Source organism: Pararge aegeria, chromosome 12 (genome assembly GCF_905163445.1).
Source record: "Pararge aegeria chromosome 12, ilParAegt1.1, whole genome shotgun sequence".
Lineage (NCBI taxonomy): Eukaryota > Metazoa > Arthropoda > Insecta > Lepidoptera > Nymphalidae > Pararge > Pararge aegeria.
The window spans coordinates 12,623,430-12,645,619 of record NC_053191.1 but is presented as its reverse complement, the minus strand read 5'-3'; the positions used below and the strand labels follow the sequence as shown (position 1 = coordinate 12,645,619).

Here is a 22,190-nt window from a genome sequence, read left to right as displayed (position 1 = left end):
AACGTGTTATATGCATGTTGTTAGTGCTCTTAATAAATAAATAAATAAACGAAATGAACAAAAGATTCTGCTCGTTTCCTATAAAATATGTACACTTTGGGTTATTGATAAATAATATGATTGTTCAGAAATATGAAATTGCAAAAAAAAACTGATTCATTCATTTTTTGCAAATGGCAACCCATTGACCTTTTGTTTAAAGTGTATATTTTGTAGTATATTTCTTGAAAAAATTTAGCAAGTAGATAGGGATTTGGTGCGAGACGATATTTCAATTCAAAGGGAAAAATAGAAAATACCAAACGGACGAAAATGAGGTAAAACACCTAAAGTTATTTTAGCGCGTACATAATATGGTTGAGGCGTTTCTGATTTAGCCACTGTTTGTGCGGGATTTTAAATGGCAAATTATTGTATAACTACCCACTGTTTAGTATATATATAAAAAAAAAACATGATAATAAAACAAATATTTATTTGCATAAAAATAAAAAAGATATTTTTCGTCATGGCCCCGATGGAGTGCAACCAATAACAGCAATAAATTAATATCAGCAGCGACGGGATAAAATGAGATAAATTCACATTGTATGTTAGTTTAATAACAATTATATAAGACTAGCTGGAAAAGGGGTTCTAGGGCGTAACTTAAGAGTTATCGTAAAGCGTATCAGTAACACTCTATATTGATAAAATTATATACTACGCGGACTCGGCAGACGTCTTTCTGCCTATAAAGCAACGCCAGCTATCGGATCCAATTGTACTTTTAAACCATCTAGGAATCAATTGAAAATAAACATATCATCCAAAACGGTCCAGCCGTTTAGGTGACAACACACGTACAAAATAATTATATATATTAGTTATACCCCGCGACTTTGTCCGCATATGAATCAACCTTAAAAGATAGACATATGATGTCGCGGGCTCATTTTTAGAACTATTGAACAGAAACAATTCCGTTATATTTTGACGTAACTTTATTACTGATCGCACGAAGCTCTCAAAATAAATATTTTCCCGTGTTTGCAACATTTTTTCTTGATGTTCTGCTCTTATTAGTCGTAGCGTGATGTACCTTGATAAATAGACAATTCAACAAAACAAGAATTTTTAAAATCAGTCCAGAGATTACAACCTCATGTGAGTTTCAGGATGCGGAGAATATTAATTTTACTAGTCTGTGTGATAAAATAAATCTCACAAACTTTATCTATTTATAGTATTAGTATAAATCATCTATAGATTCCGACGTTTGCAGCGCGCGATCAGTAAATACTGATAGTCATGTCAAACTAGCTTGGAAAAGTCGAGTTGTTAAGTTTTCTTATTTTCCTCGCAACTTTCTTTACGATTTTTCCGTTAGAACCTCCCTCAAAATAGTCTAGGTTAAATTTTCTCAGTTGCCAAAGCAATCCGCGAACTAATTTGACCTTAAATGTAAATGCTGATGTTATGGTTTTGTCACTGCGTATTTCTTTAGGTAAAATTGTATTTATTTCACTAAAAGAATTGATCTCAAGAAAATATAGTCGAACCAATTTTGGGTAATTAACCCCCGGTCCACCCACTTTCAAGTGGCCTTATATTGCGTCCTTGGATTTCAATATGGTTTATCGATAAGATTTGTTTTATGTTGGCTATAGCCATGTTATTAGTTAGGCAAAACATGTGTTTCTTTTTATGAATTTAAAATGCATATAAAAATTCTCGGAACTGACAGGTTTAGAACCTGCGACTCTGGCACTCGCGGACTGAGCGCTTTAGCCACTAAGCTACGACTCTCCTATCGCCGATACGGAATTTAGAATATGCGTTTTATATCAGTCTTATAACGACTGTATAGAGTGGGGAACACATACTAAGAAGATGCAATAATTGTGACTTGTTAATGCTATTTTTGATAGCTTGACTAGATTTCATCGGGCGCAATATATTTTCTTGCGACAAAGTGTTTTATTTCTGAGGCTATTCACATTTTCACTAGCAACACATTCAAAAAATTTGATAAGATATATCATACTAGACCGGCTGTTTAGTATGTGATATCTTATTAATAGTTGAAATGTAGGTTTCTCGTTATGCTTTCTTATTGCCCCGGTTGGGAACGTCAATTCTTACATAGCGCTCCGTTGTCAACGCCACTACGGACTGGATCGTGATGCCATTATTTTGCACGAACTGGGTATTAGTGGCGTGCAGCACAAACGTAATAAATACACTGCTTACTGTAAAAAATATGTATATCCGGTACTGGAAAGCCACGGATTTACGTATTTTGCGAATGGGAGTAAAACTTGGCAGTGGCACTAAACTCATAAAATTGTTTTCCTACCCTGATAGAGCAATTTATGCACGCCACTGCATGAAATCGAGCCAAAAACAAAAAGAGTCAAGCGGCTAGAAAAAAAATGTCTACTACGCGATCTAAGTTGGCTGGACTGAAGTTGGTCGCCAGTGGGTCATCTTTGTGGAGTATAATGGCCATTTTCATTAAACCTAGAAAACGATGTTAGGCGCCCTCTAATGTGTAATGTTTAAGGAACTCGTAAACTGACACTTGACAGATGATAAACCAGTAATCTATACGAAAAATGTAAAGTATGATGATACAAACACAAAATATAACCTCTTGTGGCAAGAATCATAGACAGGTAGGGTTATAGTAAAAACAGGCATACGTACAAGGCAATGTCGAAGTAAGTAACGCTTAATCAAAGAAGATTCCTAGGCTAGCATAGATATCACGTTCGATTTCACTAGGCAACTGATATCACCTAACTTGTCTATGGTTATGGTATTTTGTGTTCGTATTATCATATTTTCATTTTTGTATGGATTCAAGGTTATTAATAAAAACTTACACTTCTGACTCTTGACAGATTTTTCGTGTGTCAAGAGTCAGTTGAGGCGTCCCCTAAACTTTACGATCCGCCGAATCGGTGTCGTAACTTAAGACGGCGCCTAACGTCTTTAGAGATCACACAAGAGTTCGTAAAACTTATATTTTCTCTAGGAATCACCTAAATGACTAGGCATCCGATTAAGGCGATTCCCAGGTAAAGTGTTAACTGGCATAGTATATGCGAAGGTCTCGTAAAATCAACTTCAGTCCAGTGAGGTGAGATTGCGTGAACTCTAGCGTTATGTGAGATCAACTTTGGACCGACACGCGTATCCAACTTTCGTGACGTGAGTTGTATTTATTTACTCTGAGGACGGTGATGGTGGTAGTTCGTTTTACGCAAGGTAGGAATAGGTGTCCAGTGTCCCAGGGGCTCTTTCTAGGTATTGCTTATCTATGAGGGCTTCGATACATTTCTTTATCATGGCCACGGAGGGAGCGAAAGATCCACGCGCCTGTGATACCACTTCTTGTATAAGTTCCGTGTGACGGAGTACCTGTGTGGAGAAATAATCATCGTTATTATACAGCCATCACAGGACACAGGTCTCCTGTCAGCGCGGCTAGCATGGGCAGGAGACAATTATAAATAAATATACTACGACAATACACACACCGCCATCTAGTCCCAAAGTGAGCGTAGCTTGTGTTATGGGTACTAAGATAACTGATGAATATTTTTATGAATAATGTACATAAATACTACTTATAATATACATATAAACACACAGACACTGAAAAACATTCATGTTCTTCACACAAACATTTTCCAGTTGTGGGAATCGAACCCACGGCCTTGGACTCAGAAAGCAGGGTCGCTGCCCACTGCGCCAATCGGCCGTCAATAATATCTCCGGGGAAAGGATAAAAATGTATCTTCTCCCACAGCTTATCTCTCAGCACTATAATAATAATATCTTTATTGCCATTTCACAGGCGATTGGCGCAGTTTGCAGCGACCCTGCTTTCTGAGTCCAAGGCCGTGAGTCCGATTCCCACAACTGGTAAATGTTTGTGTGATGAGCATTAATGTTTTTTAGTGTCTGGGTGTTTATATGTTTATTCTAAGTATTTATGTATATTATTCATAAAAATATTCATCCCATCTTAGTACCCATAACACAAGCTACGCTTACTTTGGGGCTAGATGGCGATGTGTGCATTGGCGTAGTATATTTATTTTTTATTTTATTGCCAGATTGTAAGTAGGTATACAAGGTGTAGTATATTCAATTTGAATTGTGCAATGGTTTACATTCAATTCTACCACAGCAAACAATATTTTTGTCATATTTCTTACATGTTACAGTCTAGGAATACACATAATCATGATATAATTAATTCAATTTTAATGTCATTATTACCAAATTTTTCGTCATTATTAAATTCTAATTCAAAAAATTCTTTTCTGGCATAAAAATTTTACATATTAAGTCATTTAAATAATTTAGTTTTAAATTGATTAATTGCTTATGATTTAATGTAATTCGGTATTTTATTATATACTACACTGGCCGCACAAGTGGAAATAATATCCAAATAATATATGTGTATGTGTGTGTGTGTGTGCGGGGGTGAACTTCTCCTATTCCATGTTCCAGTTATTTAGCAGGTGGCATGTTAGTTATATGCCTTGTCAGGGGATATAATTTTTGTATCCTGCTCGTGCTAGCCCTGCAGAATGAGTAGTGTATAGGCCGTATTCCCCCACTCTGGCCAAGTGCGAATTGGTAGACTTCACACGCCTTTGAGAACGTTATGGAGAAACCTCAGGTATAGTTTCCTCCCGTTGTTTTTCCTTCAAAGCAAGTTTATTTGAATTGCTTAAATTAAAACGCACATAACTCATAAATTTAGAGGTGCTTGCCGGGAATTGTTGTTCTTCGTCCCCCCCGAGAGAGGCCGAAGTAAGCTTCCTGCTAGCAGCAGCATTCTTCGAGTCATCATTATAAAATCTTTACCGGCCCATTACATGGCATAGGTCCTCCTCCCACAATGAGAAAGGGTTAAGGACAACCGCAACCCTACAGCGTGGGCCAGCGTGTTGGACTACAGAGTCCACCACGCTGGCTTAGTGCGGATAGGTGGAATCCACACACCTTTGAGAACATTATGGAGAACTCTCAGGCATGGAGGCTTCCTCGTGATGTTTTCCAACACTGCTAAAGCAAGATATTTGAATTGCTTGAATTAGACGTCCGGGGATAATATATCTCGTATCTCTCATAAATTACGGGTACGGGTTTAATATAACAGGTTAGCCCGTTACCAACTAAGACTGCCTTGCGGTGAGATTGCAGTCAAGGGCTAACTTGTAGTGGAATAAATAAAAAAAAAGGAAATGACGTCAATACTTTTTTCATGTCTAGAAACTCACTTTTCTTTGTTTCATGATGCGCACGAGTGCAGCTTGGAGGTACATTTTCCTGTCGTCATCACAATGGGCAGTTTCACTACTGGTTGCCCCGCTACTAGAACCCGCACCGCCTCCTGTAATATCGACAAAAGGTATTATCACCTTCATTATAGGAATGTAACATTTTGTAATCACACTCGTATCACATTTTTTTTTTTGGGGCCATTACAAAAATACCTCACCCTTGTCAGCAAAAGTAAGCAAAGCTTTTACCCCCTCTATACTATACTTACATAAACATTGGTTTATGTATTTTTCTTTTAATGTGCATATTATGAAAAAAAATTACTGCTGACGTAATCATCATCCAGATACCCACATGGGGGGGGGGGGTTATCGATAGTCAATAAATATATATTATCGATTTGAAATTTATCGAGGGTTTTCTCACGTTGAATTTCTATTGGAGGATTAAAAGTTATGTCTATGGAAATAATAGTACGTTAAAACCGAGCCTTAGGCGAGTCTTATAATAATAACAGATCTCAATAGGATCTTCAAAAGCAGTAGTAGTAGTAGAGCGAGGATTGTTGCGGCGTATCGGCGTTTTATGCCAAAGCAACGCCAACGGAGTGTGTCCCACTGGGTGACGAGGCGCGAAATAAGGCAGGTATAAGAACTCTGCCTTATATTCTGAGACAGAGTTGGAGCTCTGTCTCGTGCGCTGGTCGGCGCCCGTCTGCGACGCCCTCCGGTCGTGTTCTTCGACCGTGTTCCAGGTAGTCGTAGCCCGTGGTGGGGGTAGCGACACCGTTCTTCAGGTTGCAGGATTTTTGCTCCGGACTAAATAATTATTTATTTAACATCTAATTAAAATCTATTTTACCTAAATATCTTAAATGTATTACGCTTATGATAATTATTCAACTACTTTTACTACTTATATTAATTATTACTACCGGACCCGCGCGACTTCGTCCTCGAATAAGTCGACTTAAAAAAATAGTCTTATGTCCAATATTAATGAATCCTAGCAAGATCGATTTATCGCCCCCGAAACCCCCTGTATACTAAATTTCATGAAAATCGTTGGAGCCGATTCCGAGATTCCAATTATATATATATATATACAAGAATTGCTCGTTTAGAGATATAAGATATAGTCTAAAGCAAAAGCTAGTCGCCGACAGGGGGTAAGGGAGAGAACAACAACAACATCTAGTCGGCCTCAAACGTAAACCTCGCCTCCACGCGGTGCCCCTAGACAACGGATGAGGCTCTGGCGACCGACCAATGGCGGTATGCGCATTTTATCCTAACCAGACAACTGGTTAGAATAGGCATCGGCTAAATCATTAGACACTCGATTTAGTGACAAAGAGCATAAGTTTAATTTATACTTTTTATTTGTACACCACATAGAGTTCAGACAAACAAAAAAAGAGAACAGACCCTACAAGTATGAAGTAGGATACAATAGGCGGCCTTATCGCTAAGTAGCGATCCCTGCAAGGCAACCTTAGGATTAGGAAAATTAAAAAGAAAATCGAAAAGGTAAGTTAACCAAATAATATTTGACGGCCGATTGGCGCAATGAGCAGCGATCCTGCTTTCTGAGTCCAAGGCTGTGGGTTGGATTCCCGCAACTGGAAAATGTTTGTGTGAAACATGAATGTTTTTCAGGGTTATCTTTACATTATAAGTATTTATGTATATTATTCATTAAATTATTCATCAGTCATCTTAGAACCCGTAAGACAAACTACGCTAATTTTGGGGCTAGATGGCGATGTATGTATTGTCGTAGTATATTTATTTTTATTTATTTATTAATAAGTACCTTGGTTAGGTGGAGCCGCCGCGCATGTGAGTTTTATTCTCGTCCTTTTACAGGTGAAACTTAAATTCAAAACCAATTCTCCTTCATCATTTTCCGGGGAATCAAAGTGGAGCTCCCCTTTTGCGGTGAGGAGGCCCGCGTCTATCAGAGGTTTCACGTGTCTAGCCCAGGCCTCTTCGGTTACTTGCAAGGTCTCGCGGGCCTCCCGAGCCGACACAACATCAGTGTTCTCGAACATTAGAAGTAGCGCGCACTGCGGATTAAGATTTTTACATTATGGCTAAAATCTAAAATTTCAAAAGGTAAACTTTTGATACATCAAGAAAATAAAAGCTAATTTGCTATACTCCGCGAAAAACAGGAGAATCTATATGGTGTAATTTATAATTTCTTCAATCCTTCCTTCCACACCAAACAGAACGTCTGCAATGTACCATCTACGCACGTTTCGCTCCGTATCCGGACACATCCTCAGGAGATGTTGACTTTACAATGAAATTGTTAAGACTTAAAAATTATTCATTGTAAAGTCAACAATTGATTGAAGAAATTATAAATTACACCATATAGATTCCCCTGCTTTTCGCGGAGTACAGCATATATATTTATATATATATATATATATATATATATATGAATGAATAGAATGTGAACGCATCAAATTCATTCATTTCTTTTCTCGTCTCGCTACTGATTACTGTATCTAGCAACTTTAATTTAATTATTGTATCTAGATAAAGTATAAAATGCTGCGAAAATTCTTGGACTGGAATTGCGGTTTAAACTTAAATTTAATTATTGTATCTAGAGAGCACAAAAGATCCTGGAGGGTCGAAGTGCATCCGCTTAAGCGGGCCTCATTACAAGATAGGTTGTATCTAGATAAAGTATAAAATGCTGCGAAAATTCTTGGACTGGAATTGCGGTTTCAAACACTATTATTAAAAAGTACACAATCTCACCTGTGGTGTCGTACCGCTGAGATGGTACATTCTCTGCGTGTATTTTGTACGCAGCTCACCCGTACATAGGTGGTGTAGCCAGGCCAGTCGTCGTCCGCTGAACGACGCTCGATAGAACGCCTCAAACAGTCGAGCAGGTCGCTCCAATTGAGCGGGTGGCGCTAGAGGTGCCATCGCGCCACCTAGTGGCCACGCGCCCGCCTGCAAAACCTAGAACAAAATGGCAACCTGTCAGAATGTAACGCCAGTTTCCAGTGGCTTGCAGATAAACAATGCCTCTGTAAAGCTTTTAATAATGTGTCGTATGATATTTGTGTAAAGTTTTTTTTACTTTATAGAGCATACTGCACATCCTTGTACAAGTTGGCTGTGGAATAACTACAACAAAAGATGCAGCAACCTGCGATATTGTCTAACTACATTTGTGTGTGTTTTTTTTTTATGTGAAAGGCATATACTAATTTCGGCATCGATGGTAGGAGAGCCGTAGCTTAATTGGAGAAAGCGCTCAGGCCGCGATTGCCAGAGAGTCGCAGGTTCCAATCCTGTCGGTTCCGAAATTTTTTATATGCATTTGAAATTTATAAAAAATTATAATTACATTTACTTATTCGATTGTGTTAAAGTTAACTACGATTCGTATGCGATAGAAAGGGTGCCATCTAGTGACAAGACTGGGACACTGTATTGCCACTTTATGACGCTCTTTCGATTTCAAGTCTCACACTAGGTACCCATAATGATGTTTTAATTTTTGACATATTTGTATATATATTTAGTTATATATCTAGGTCTGATGGTTCCGGATTGTGAAAAACTGTCTTAGTTTCCTCATTATCCTGCAACATATGCATGATGTTACGATTTCTTTAATTTTTGATATTACCAATTTTTAAGTATAGCTGGTACTAGTAGTAAGCCTAAATATGTACTTTCACTTTTAGTTTTTAAGTTTCTGTTAAAAGCTGTAGAATTTAATGTGAAATAAAGTTCATTGACGAGAATGAAAGCCTAGTCCTTTTATTATTTTTTTCTTATAATTATTTACTAATGCATTGTAACATGATCCCTAGTACGTAACGCTAAAGTGACATGCATGTCACAATTTTTTATAAAGACAAATCCAATTTTAAAAGCGAAAATCTATTAAATCTAAGAATAAACTTCCTTATAGCTTAATAGAGCAGACATTTTCAAACGGGTAGAAAGCCGCAGATGATTGTTAGCAACGACTATCCATATGTATGTAAATTTCACATCATCACATGTAATGTACAATGTAATTTTTTTCATGTAATGTACGCATCAAAAGTGCCTACTTGATGTAAAGATATTTTTGACTTTGACTTTTGATTTAAAATTCTTTATTTTACACCACCATGCTTATTTCTGCCGCTAAAAAGCATTGTTGCAATGCTGTGTTCCGGCAGCACGGTGCAGAACGTGTTCGAAGTGTTGCTCTGTTTATAGGCGATGGTTTTTCACTTACTATCAGGTGCGCCAACTGCTTCGTCCGTCAATTATATATACTATAAAAAAACATAGAAAGTTGTGTGGTGACAGATCAGATTACGAACATAAACTAAATTTAGGTGGGTTCAAAAAGGCGGTTTTATCGCTACAGAGCGATCACACCGGCTAGAAAGACTAGTTGAACTGACTATACTACCTGTATAAAGAATCCGGTGTTAGTGGTGAGGTTATTGTCACGCAGGTGTTGTTGAAACTTCGCGTTAAGGTCCGCGGAAACTGCAACATCCGTGAACATACGATGCAGTTTGTTGGTGAACTCGTAACCGCAAGCCGCTTTCAGTCGGTTGATCATAGCCTCTTCCTGGGTACAAAAAATATTTAGACAATATATCCCTTTGAACTATATTGCAAAGGGTAGGGGCTTTAAGGGGATTGATGGGGAGACCGGGGTACGGGACAGTAAGGCAAGGGGAAAAGGGAAAAGAGGAAAGGGAAGAAAGGGAACAGGGAGAAGGGTCTGAAAATAGGGTTCTGGAAGTTCAATTTGCAAGCAGAGTGGCAAAAGCAGACGCCAAAACATCACAAAGGTTGGAAAACCGTTAATTTATTTTCGAGCTTTAAGAACCAAATTGTAGTTTCTTGACATGACAAACGTGATAACATCTCGAAGCCAAACCTTCTGTACATAATAACAGTATTCAAATATCTAAAGCTTACCTGTTCCATTGAAGCGGAAAGCTGGTGTATTAATCTTCTGGCCAACGCACGCGCGTAATGTTTCTGGAACACGTCTTTGTCGTCGACGTATTTGAACACGACGATCGCGGAGGCAAGCTTGTCGTCCGCCTCCGAGTCGGCCCCGCGACGTCTTAGCAGCGTGTCGCAGTACCGCGCGACCAATTCCGGAGCACGGGCGCACGGCTCCCCCGACCAACGGCGGTTGACCACTGCGCTACATGCCTGACGGAGTAAGAGTTTATTTACATACTGCGATGAAGTAACGCCAGCGCGTTAGTCTTCGGCCCCGGATATTCTCACTAACATATGATAATGATCGTTAAAATCCGATAACCCGCATTTAAACAGAGTATAAGCTCTTAATCTCTCTGTACTATGGGAGAGGGATTGAGGCAATAAAAGGCGATAAGATAAAGGCCAGCAAAACCTGATAACGAATGAAATTATTATTTTGAAACGTTTGGGTGCTAGGAAATAGTAAAAAAAGAAATTGTCCTCGCTAGATCGTAGTATAGATAGTAAGGCCGAGTCTCGAGGCAACTTTTCAGACAGTTCCTTGCCGCTCCATACAAAATTTGCACACAGTACACAACCGACACTGTGAAACTATGAGTTTTGTACGAAGATTTATTTTTTAATGGTTACGTAAATATTGCTCCAGCCAAGAGTTGATTAGTTGTATTTCCACAGTTTGATGAAGATGACCATTCTATTATATTTATTAATATATTTATTATTATTCTCAGAGCTGAGCCAGACCTCCCCTCTCATAGAAGAGAAGGTATTAGAGTTTTTTCTTCGCGGCTCCATTGCCGGTTGAGGGTTGTCGTGAAAATAATTGGGACTGAAAGCCGAGTGCTCCTAGCAGTAAAAGGGTGGACAACGATAATTTCATAACTCTTGGCCAATACTGAAAGTCTTTTCATAACATTATCAAAAAATGTATTCGACCTGACTCCAGTAATGCATTTGGGATCGTCTAACGTCCTAACTATAGAATTTATTTATTATTTATGTATCATAAATTGTGATTGTGAACATATGATACCTAAAGTGTACAAACGAAAGCTTATGTCATACCTTGTCCAATGCTCCGACGAAGGGTTGAGCTCCGCCGAAAACGTCGGAAAAAAGCTCACTGTATTTGTGATGCAGCGACAACATAGATTGCACGAAGTGTGAATGCGCCTAAAGACATACGTACAAAATGTTTTTATTATGTAAAATCATCCGGAAATGGAACCAAAACTTGTTGATTAGAAAATGACAAGTTTAATTTAACCAATATCCAGTTATGAAAGCCGAAGCCGAAACGACCGAGCTCGATTCCCAGCATGCGCTAACTTTTCGGAGTTAGGAGCATTTAAGCAGTTAAATATCAAGCTTAAACGGTGAAGGAAAACAACGTGAGGAAATCTGCATGCGTAAGAGTTCTCCATAAAGTGCTCAAAGGTGTGTAAAACTCTTCTCATTCAAAGAGGACATCCGTGGCCTGTAGTAGGCCCGTAATGGTTTGATGATGATTGATTTAACTGAAAACAACTTAGGAACTATTGAGCCATCTGTTGGAATCTACTAAAATCAAACCAATTGGATAGTTGGTTCGATTTTACAGATGCCAAAGATTTAATTTTTCAATGAATATTAAATAGAATAGCAATCACGCAAAGAGTCGCCTTATTGAGCTTGACTTTACAATTAAGTTTTGTGGAATAAATAAACAGTTTCGATCGAAATAATAATAATAACTGACCTTGAATAAAATCACAATGTACATGTGTCATTTGCAGAGATTGCGATTCGTGAAATATGTCAGCTTTTAATGGATACATCAATTTTTAAATGGACACATCTGCTAATAAAAATTATATCGAAACGGATTTTACTTTAAGAAGCCTTAAAGGTTTTGTACTTTCTGGGACTTCGATTGTGGGTAGACAGGTACTTTAAGAATGTAGAGGCCCAAACTAGTAGCTTTTTTTGATAGAGCTCGTCTGGAGAACTGGTGCCGTCATATGTCTGTGTCAGACTGTCATTTCTGTCGTAGCATTGCTATTCCTGATGTAATTATAGGTACATGTAACTTAACTACGCCAGATTGAAGGATACAAGGCGGCTATTTGGAGAACGTCTTCCTGTGGAGTATTGCTCTGTTTATAGGTCCCATAGCCTATCCTATAAACAGAGCAATTTTCCATTTATCACCCTTTGGTACTAACCTCATCTTTAGGATGTTCAGCGTCCAACAAGGCCAGGCCATCTCTAACGGCTTGATGATGCGCTGCATCCACTAATGGTCTCAAGGCGTCAGCTCCCAACGGCTTGAGTAGGGCATACATTCGTCTTAAATCGTCCTGCCTCTCAATACTACCTGCACTGGCTTCCTTCAACAGTCGTTCTATATCAGCGTATAGAGCGGCTAAATGCGCTTCAACGCACGCTTGCTCGTAACATGCTCTGACTGCTTCTATTGAGGATGAATGGAGGAAGCGCCGCGCCAACGATATTTCGCGTTCGAGACCTGGCCGATGGAAATGTTGCTGTCAAGTTTTACACATTTTTGACTAGGCAAACTAGATCGAAAGTTACAAAAATATGTTTTACAGGAATCACTAAACATATTCCATATATATAGTGTGTACCTTGAGACCTGGCCGATTAAATATTGTTGTTAAACACCTTTCAATAATTGGCAAACTATATGGACAGGTTAAAAATTTTGTGGTACAGAAATAACTAAACATATTACATATTCAGGGTTGAATAAAAATACCAGAAAGCTCAGCCTTTTACTCCCTTTGGATTTTCATTTATTTGGCCAGTACAGCAATTTCCATTTATCTCGATGAAGGCAGTCATGCTCCAAGCTTGTTTGAGGAAAATATACCATCTATATGTATAATTACCATCAAGTACGTATTTCATGAAGTGCGAGATATCTCCTTCGGCCAGCAAACACGCAGCACGTCGAGAGTGATGTGTGGTTGCTGCTGCTAGAAACGGATCCAATACCAACTCCACATATAGGGAGAGCGGAGCACGGACTCTGAACGCCTGTGGAGTTATTAATACCAATGACCAAAAATAACTTGAATTGACGTATTAAGCAGATGACCCACCTGATGGTAGGTGGAAAACCATCGCATGTAAACAGAGCAACCCTTGCAACATGCAGCCATGTGTTCCTCAATTTGAGGTGTAGGTGTTGAGCCAATGCTACTTAGCTGCAGAAATAAGCAATGCGATAGAACTTCCCCGGACGAGCCCTGTCACAAAATACTGTAGGACTAAAACTTTACTTTGAAGCAAAGCTTTGTTCTGGAATTCAAAGAGATCTTAAATTGCAACACAATACGCTTTAGAAATCGTCATTTCATATTCTTAATAAACTAAATTTCTTATTCTTTCCAGCGGTTCGGCTTCCCAACTACGCGAGCTTACGTGAGATTTTAATGAAAAGCAATTAAAAGGTGATGGAAAACTTCGCGAGGAAACTTGCATAAATTCATAATTCAAATTCAAAATTTCTTCATTCATGTAGGCCTATCTCCGGTACTTATTATCCGGGTATTTTTTTTTTGTTATCACCATCTCACAGTTTATTTATATTAAGCTATGAAGCTAGAGCAATTCACACCCAAGCTTTTTTAGCGTTCAAGTAATCCTTAATATTACAATAGGATATACCTAAAATGTGTCTTCGAAGGCGTGTGAATACTACCAATCCGCACTAGGCCAGTTTACTGGACTACGGCCTAAACCCTTAGTGAAGCGAAGAATGAAAAGGCTAGTATGAAAACAATCCTGTGCAATAAATGCACACAAATCAGAAGTGCGACTTCTGTGAAGTAGCCTACGATTTCGTAAGTTTATACGATAGCAGGTTGATTTGCTGTAATTTTTTAAGAGTTCCGTTGCTTCTTTTTGTAATAATAATATATAATAAAGCCCAAATAGGTAATAGCCCAGTGGTTTGGCATCCCACCTACGCGAGCTTACGTGAGTTTTTAATTAAAAGCAATTAAACGGTGAAGGAAAACATCGTGAGGAAACCTGCATACCTAAAAGGTGTCTTCCGCACTAGGCCAGTTTACTGGACAACGGCCTAAACCCTTAGTGGAGCGAAGAATGAAAAGGCTAGTATGAAAAAAATCCTGTGCAATAAATGCACACACAGCAGAAGTGCGACTTCTGTAAAGTAGCATACGAGAGATTGAGATGTAGATTTAACGGACCAAGCAGACAGTCTTGCCTGTAAACAGAGCAAAACTTCACAGGGCATGCAATGAGAACGTCCTGCTCGATGCCGCCCTGTGTCCATCAATTTGAGGGGTAGCTGTTAAGCCACATGTGCCTGATATAACACCGGCAACCATGCCCATTGCATCAGAACACAGCTCTTGCAATGGCAAGAATGCTGCTTTGTGGCAGAAATAAGCATGGCGATAGTATCTCCGTGGACCAAATGTAAGGTATAAAGTACAATACCTGTACGTGCACGGTGCTATGTATGGCACTTCGCAGCGTATCTGCCGTTGAGGGGTCCGGTGTGGAATCCCTCGCCGCGTTCAAAGCCGCTACTAGTCGCGAACTGAGCGCAGTGGCCAGCGGACGTACTAACACACGCTCCCACGTCACGAGACCTAGCTCACCCACCTAGTGACAGAATAGAAAAACGTGACAGATAACTTATTAACAAAAAAAACGTTTTAGGAAGTTATACTTCTTTGGCGTACAAACTGACTTCTGAATATAATGTTTTACCAACCAAAAAGTAAATTAATTTTTGTATAAATCAAGCTGCAAAATGTCCTACAACTAAAAATCTTTCTTTTTTTAAAATCTAAAAATCTTTCGATTATTTTCAAAATGTTTGGCATGGATTCCTTTTTTAATTCCAATTTCGAGCCCTTTCAATTAAAATAAGTTTAGGGATTTATGTACAAGAAAATTTGATAGCACTATTTTTAGACCTGTTTACATTTAGGGACTTATGTACAGCAAAATTGGTGGACAGAAATAAGCATAGCGGTACCTTCCTAGACGAGCTCTGTCACAACCAGCTATACTACTTTAATATTACTCACCTCTAACTGTCTTGAATCGTGTTGGGGACAGCTGACGGTTGCCGAAGACCCATAAATTATCTCTGCGTCTGAAACCTGAAAAAAATGGAAACCCGGCATATTATCTCGTTGTATACAGGACGACGTAAATAATAACGTGGTTCACTCGTGAACAACTAGACCACCTGGGTAGTTCTTCATCCTTAGTTTATTAACGTCTCACAGCTGGGTACAGTCCTCCTTTCTAATAGGAGAGAGAGTTTACGAGCAAAATCATAGATGGTTTAAGCGCAAAAGGAGAGAGGGATTATATCCTGCTTTCATCTGTAAAGTGACATTACACTGTGAAACTAAATACATGTGATTCGATAATGTCGCGTAGTCGGGTCAGTCACCGTACGATAGAGTCATGGTTCGCGCTCCGGTGCCGATGTTACATTACAGAGTAGTAACAAGTAGAGTATTTATGTAAAATATTGAATATTTTACAAAGTATCGAGTTAAAAAAAGAAATTATAATTCAAAATTCATTTATTTCAAGTAGGCTTACATTATAAGCAGTTTTGAAACGTCAAGTATGTATGTTTGCAGTGGCGTACACTTCATACATGCACAAAAGCACTGCATACCCCAACATTGATAACTTGAATAGGAGGAGAGTTTGTGCCGTTTTATGCAATATTCCCGGTGTATGCATACCCTGGTAAGAAACCCAATGCACGCCACTGTATGTTTGTAGTGACTCTACCTAGAAGTCTTAGAACATAAGTTGTTAGTTTTAGTATACTACAGGCCAAAAGTTTTCTGGTATATTTAATTCAACTCTGTATAATTTTAGTAATGCTTTTGAACTGACCTTTTGCCGTTTGACGTGTTGCAAGTTCAGGTAAGAATACAGGGAGTTAAGGTAAGCCACGCCCTGACTGTATTCATGCCACGCTGCCACGTACCTGTCGAGCCAAAAAATTTTATGTAATGAAGTAGCGGTTCCCCTGTGATTTACCCGCATACAAATTCGGATGAGTATATTTTTCCCATATAAATTTTCCACGACCCGTCCTGTTGCATTGCCCGACTCCTAAGGATCGCTGCGAGATGTGATATATCTTATAACGCTCAAGAATTAGGCTGTCAAATAAAATCCGACATAAAACAATATCCGGCTGTTATCCAGAGAATAGCGCGTTCAAACAAACAAACAAAAAAATATTGACTGTTTGTAAAGTCACTTTATGGACGATAATTTTACCTGATAACGTCATATGAAAACATATTATGCGTTACAAGCCAAACGCTTAGGCCGATCGTGCTTCTATCGCTTGGTCCACTCGGCTGATGCGGAACGTGACAATGAGTCATGCTTTTTAGTGCGTGCAGCCGGCGTTCATAGAGTAATAAGACGTTATCACGTCCAAAATAAAATTAGCCATCTCGGGACGTTCACGCACATTTGAGAACTTTATGAAGAACTCTCAGCCATGCAGGTTTCTTCACGATGTTTAACTTACATAAACGAACAACGGAAGCGTATTTGTATCTTGTATTACCTGTTGAGTAGACCATCGTTGTAGTCGCTACTTTCTAAGGGCGCTGAGCGTTGTACTCTCTCGAGCAAACCAGCCACGTGCTCTTCTAAAAAGTTTCTGCAAAAAAAAAAAAACTATTATTATGCTACTTGTATTGTTTAATATAATTAGGGTAGGACTTCTACCAGTGGTCAGGATTCTAGCTATGTAGTTATAATGGAAGATGGTATAAAATGGAAAAAAAAACCTCCTTGTATACAACTTATTTAAAAATGTATACGTCGGTAGTGAGACGAGGTAGAGTTTCCCTTTCGGGAAATAGATTTCCTCTAACTTTTCCGAAATTGTGCGTTTTAAGAAATGAATATCACTTTGACAGTGAAGGAAAAACATCGCAAGGAAACCTACGCTTTGCATTTATAATTTTTTAAATTCATATCCATTTCATGGGGATTTATAAAAAAATATTTGCACTGTTTAGGAGTCCGCCATATTGGATATAGAATGACGACAATCTCGCTGTCATCCTATCCATCCATCCATCCAAACGTTTATGCATGCAGTTCAACCGGTTAGGAATAATGGGCAATATTACTGAAGACTTTTAGACACAAGGCTGTGTGTTGATTATCTGTAAGTTGTGACCAGTCTGGGGTTGTGAGTCTGTGGCTATCCCTTAGTTTGAAACAAAACATAACTTAATAATATTTTGTGTTACTTGTTCGATTTAATTTCTATTTATTAATTAAATAATTTAGTAAAACACGCATTGTTTTGATTTACACAACGATCTTCTGTTTTATAAATCGGTTAGTAGATTGACAGTTCGTTTGTATCAAGCATTTGGCGCCCTCTGGGCAGAAATAATTGACAGATGACGTCATCCCCATTAATTTAAAATAAAGTTAAATGAAAGGTTGTAAGCAGAAATAACGGTTACGAAACCTGGTCTCGTCGTACAGGCGATCGGCGAGGGGTTCGGGGTGCGCCACACAAAGGGCGTACACATCTGAGAAACGAGTGTTCCAGACACCGCGTTCCACCGCCTGCAAAGCTACAACACCAGCCACCTGTAATAATAAAGGCATATTTATTTTGAGCTCATATAATGGCTCAGAAATATTTACTCTTTATCCATCCATCAGAGCATTCATCATTATCATCATCAATTCAACCGATTGACGTCCACCGCTGGCCATAGATCTTTTGAAGGGAGTTCCAAAATCCATTGTCCTTGGCCACTTGTTTCCGGCGGCTCGCTTAATACCGTCCGTCCACCTCGTTTGGGGCCAACCAACCGTGCGTTTATCGGTGCGGGGTTGCCATTCCATCACCTTATTACCCCAACCTCGGTTCTGCGAGCTATGTGCCCCGCTCATTGCCACTTCAAGTTTGCGAGTCGCTCAACATAATAACTTCTGAATTAAGGAACATGATACAATTCCTATAATCTATAACGAAATGCCAATAACCACCACGCTTGCAATGGTGCGCGTTACCGGTCAGCTAATAAAGGATTATCTTCTGCATTGTCGGTCGCAAAACAGAAGTGGAAATCTGCAGGGCTTATTGCTCGGAAAACATATGAACGTTGGGATTTGAAGACGCTGTACACAAGCGGCATAAAACCGTGGAATTCGTATCTCCCTTCAAAAGACTTATGTTCCGCAGTGGTTGTCTATTGGTTAATATGATGATGTTGGTTATATTCACAAATAATCTTAATAATAATTATATTGACAAAAGGTATAGTTTTATTGTTTAATATAAGAAGCAGAAAATTACATTAACACAAAACTATATTTTAGAGATGGGAACACCTCCAATTCTTGACATTGCCATTTGGAATAACACTGAAAAATAGAGTATAAATTATACTTTGATTCGAAAATAAAAAACAATAAACTACAAAAACACAGGTGAGAATTTTAAATGTATAATCCCTCATCCCAAAAGCTTTTGTATAATTTTATTTATATTATCCTTATGCAAAAATTAATAATACCAGTCAACTGCATAAATGCAAATAAAAAAGGTTTTGCTGCATTTTGGAGTGATTTTTTTTGACGTTAAATTAAAAACCTTTGTTAATGCTTAGCCAGTTTTGGTCAATTGGCAATAATTCAGTGGAACGTAACAAGTTGTTGAATGCCAATATTTTTTTGGCAATAAAAAAGTAGTAATGTGTTGATTTGATTTAAACCAAAAGGAGATTGGTTAAAAATAAGAAATATTTTTATTACTTACTTTAAAACAAACCTTACACTAAAAAAGATTGATTACAACATAAGACAAGCTGGAAAATAGAGTGCATATCAAAAGTTGCATTCTTATACTAACCGTTTCTTTGAGACTGGCCCACATCTCTTGGAAGTCCACATTCCTAGGCTTTAGCGACATCACTTGCATGTCAGTTCATGTACCTGTAATAAAAAAAAACACCATATTAACTTCAGTCAGTTATAAATTCGACAGTAGAGCAACTAAACGCGCTTTATAAAAGGTGGAGCAAGATTCTTGTAGGGCATAGAGTTGAAATATATAAAGTTATAAATAATAAATTATGTTTCTTGGCGACTGCGTTTCATGTTGCAACAAAGAACAAAACGAGCATGACAGTTTTATTGCACACCACAGAAAAAAATAATAAAATAAATATTTTTCACCCCTATATTGATGTCTTTAGGGGTGGAAATGCAACACGTGTATCTTTATTTTTAATCGAAAACCTAAAATCAAAGTGTGTTGGTTGTAACTTGAAAAATAAATTCATAAATGAAGGATTTTATACAAACTTTCATCCCCATTCAACCCTCTTAGGGTTGGAATTTAAAAAAATCCTTTCTTAGGGGATGCCTAAGTTGTAATAGCTATCTGTGTGCAAAATTTCAGCCCAATCCGTCAAGTGGTTAGAGCTGTGCGTTAAAAGATCAGTCAGTCAGTCAGTCAGTCACCTTCGCCTTTTGTATATATAGATATCCTTTTATTTTAGACATCGTTAAGGTCCCAACATATGGTAATTACAATGCCAGGAATACAAATCAAAGCAACGAAAAGATAAAATCAAAATTATTTTAGTCCATTGAGTTCAGGAAGTGGCTATTCAATGATAAGCGCTCCACTGCTATTTTATCTGATGGAAGCTTGTATTGGTGAATGGCTCCATATCCATAATTCATTTCTTGGTGGAATCATAATAGAACTTTAAATAAATTTACTTTGTCTCGACCTTTTTAGCATTGTGAATAAGATAACATTAACATAAGATTATCTTGTATTGAAATCATTTAGTAAAATATTTATTTCATTTAATATCTTAAAAAAGGTATAATTATTTATTGGTTATTTGGTTACACAGTAAATGTTTTTTTTAAATATTTAACTAATATTTAGATGTAGGTTAGTTTTTATTATTAAAATTACATAGGTTTAAAATCAAATCAAATAACTTATAGAATTATTGAGTTAAATTAATTAGATACAATTTCATGTTTTTATACAATAACTATTAGTTAATAAAAAAAAATATTTGACTTTGAGACATCTCCCACTTAGAACATATCAAATAAGATTTATAACTGTTTGATATTACTAGTTGAACTAATGTTAATAGGGTTATGAAAAGCCCTGCCTAAAGCCACAATTTTGCAGCCTTAAGTTACATTTATTTAGTCTTGAAATTGTTTATGAAAATTGCTTGGGTTACGGTTCACATAAACCTTATTTTTGTGACTGATGACCGCTGCGGTCTGTGCCAAGATTGTCAGTTGACTGACCAGTAATTAAGAGTGACATTTAAAGAGGTCACCTGGAGTTCAAAAACCCTTCCTGGTAATTTATTACCCATTTTGATTTCTTACATATTTTGGTGCAGTTGCAATGCAGTTTGGTGAGTGCTGTGGTTCCTAGTTTGATGTAGTGTGTTTGATTGTGGGAAATATATAATTTCTGAATTTTCTCTTATTCCACCTTCCTAACTTTAGTTTTAGGTTACCAAATGTAGCTATCACCATCCCCTCTAATTTATGTAAACAATTATGGGTGATTGCTTCTTATGTGCCTGTTGAAGGCCCGCCTGAATATATAATTTTTTAGTGTTGAATTTGAATTTCGAATTTATATAAGCATTTAAGTGGACTGTGGATTTTTCCAGAAATTAGCATTCACATAAATTCCTTGCTCTATTACACAATTGTTGAAGGGCAAATTAAATATTACTTTTGGAAGTATAATATTAGTAAGGATTGCACCACAATATTAGAATAATCATTATAAAAAAGATCATTATCAAAATCTGATTCTGGTAGAAGAAGAGTGTCTGGCAACAATACAAACTTTTAATTCACAAGAATATAAATAACAACAAATATAAAAAATTGCTAGTTCACTGTGTCTTTCTTATACTGCCAAGTCATTAACACAAACTTAATGATATCCATGAATTAGAAATATCTTAAAAATAATAGAAGATGTGTTTATTGTTATTATTATGAAAATTCTGAAACATTAATAACCACTGCAGCACTACTACACCCTTGGGCACCAATGAAACTCAGTTCAAGTCCATGACAATAACCTAACAGGGAATCTTATAGGCCATTGAAAAATTGGCTGGTCGAGTACCTGGTAGAAGTTTCTTGTACAGGTTGACGATCAGGCAGCCTGGCTCGCGCTCAGTAACAGACTTGGCATCGTGACAACAACGAAACAAATCAGGAATAAAGCACCCTGACCAAAATTACTCAGCACTATCAATTCGACACAAATAATGTGCCACAAACACAAATTGGGAAACTCTGCAAGTGTACTCACTTCGATCCTCTCTATATACAAAACAAAGCTGCTTAAATTCTAGTCCACAATACGTATTTAGCTTCGTAATTTGTGAAACATAATCAAACGAAAATAATTCGTGAAGTTTGCGAGTTGATTTTAATTTGACAGTTATTTTTTTAATTTGGCAATAGTTTACTAGTGTTGTCAACTCGGCTGCTACAAATTATGTTATTGGAAAGAAGGTTCAAAGAGAATATAAACATAACCTTATGTACGTCTCAAAAAAGTTGATTTGAAATAATTTAGATAGAAAAAAAAGGGTATATATAAAAATAGTATATATATAAAAAAGGAATAAAATCTAAATTAATTAGTGCTGATCAATATGCACCAAGTACGAAGATTATGTACATGAAATGGTATAAGTAAGTTAAATTAAATATTGGTGTAAAATCGAACAATGTTATTTCCTTTATATGCACATATTTTTTATAATCATCATCTCACCATCTTCATCGTCATCACATCAACCCATTACCGGCCCA

General features: G+C 37.6%; 1 protein-coding gene across 2 annotated transcripts; it reads right to left on the bottom strand.

Annotated features, from left to right (window-relative positions):
- Positions 1-458: 458 nt before the first annotated feature.
- LOC120627798 (cullin-2) lies at positions 459-21,799 on the bottom strand. 2 transcript variants are annotated; one of them, XM_039895835.1, is made up of 16 exons: positions 21,682-21,799; positions 19,210-19,292; positions 17,815-17,939; positions 16,891-16,986; positions 16,200-16,293; positions 15,365-15,439; positions 14,766-14,933; positions 13,184-13,331; positions 12,497-12,798; positions 11,358-11,465; positions 10,257-10,499; positions 9,736-9,900; positions 8,067-8,276; positions 7,105-7,357; positions 5,286-5,398; positions 459-3,405 (listed from the first exon to the last, which is right to left on the bottom strand). In XM_039895835.1, exons 2-16 carry the CDS (start codon positions 19,276-19,278, stop codon positions 3,244-3,246), a joined length of 2,331 nt encoding a protein of 776 aa, XP_039751769.1. In that variant the 5' UTR covers positions 19,279-19,292; positions 21,682-21,799; the 3' UTR covers positions 459-3,243. The 2 variants fall into 2 exon arrangements, with proteins under 2 accessions (XP_039751769.1, XP_039751770.1); XM_039895836.1 differs by lacking the exon at positions 21,682-21,799 and adding an exon at positions 21,493-21,675.
- Between the last annotated feature and the right edge of the window lie 391 nt (positions 21,800-22,190).

What these genes read in the sequence shown, in the direction of transcription:
- LOC120627798 (XM_039895835.1), bottom strand. Translation starts at nt 19,278, where the DNA reads ATGCAAGTGATGTCGCTAAAGCCTAGGAATGTGGACTTCCAAGAGATG. An exon ending in AACGATGGTCTACTCAACAG is followed by an intron (nt 16,294 to 16,890) that starts GTAATACAAGAT and finishes TTGGCTCGACAG; the next exon opens with GTACGTGGCAGCGTGGCATG. An exon ending in CATGAAATACGTACTTGATG is followed by an intron (nt 12,799 to 13,183) that starts GTAATTATACAT and finishes TCCATCGGCCAG; the next exon opens with GTCTCGAACGCGAAATATCG.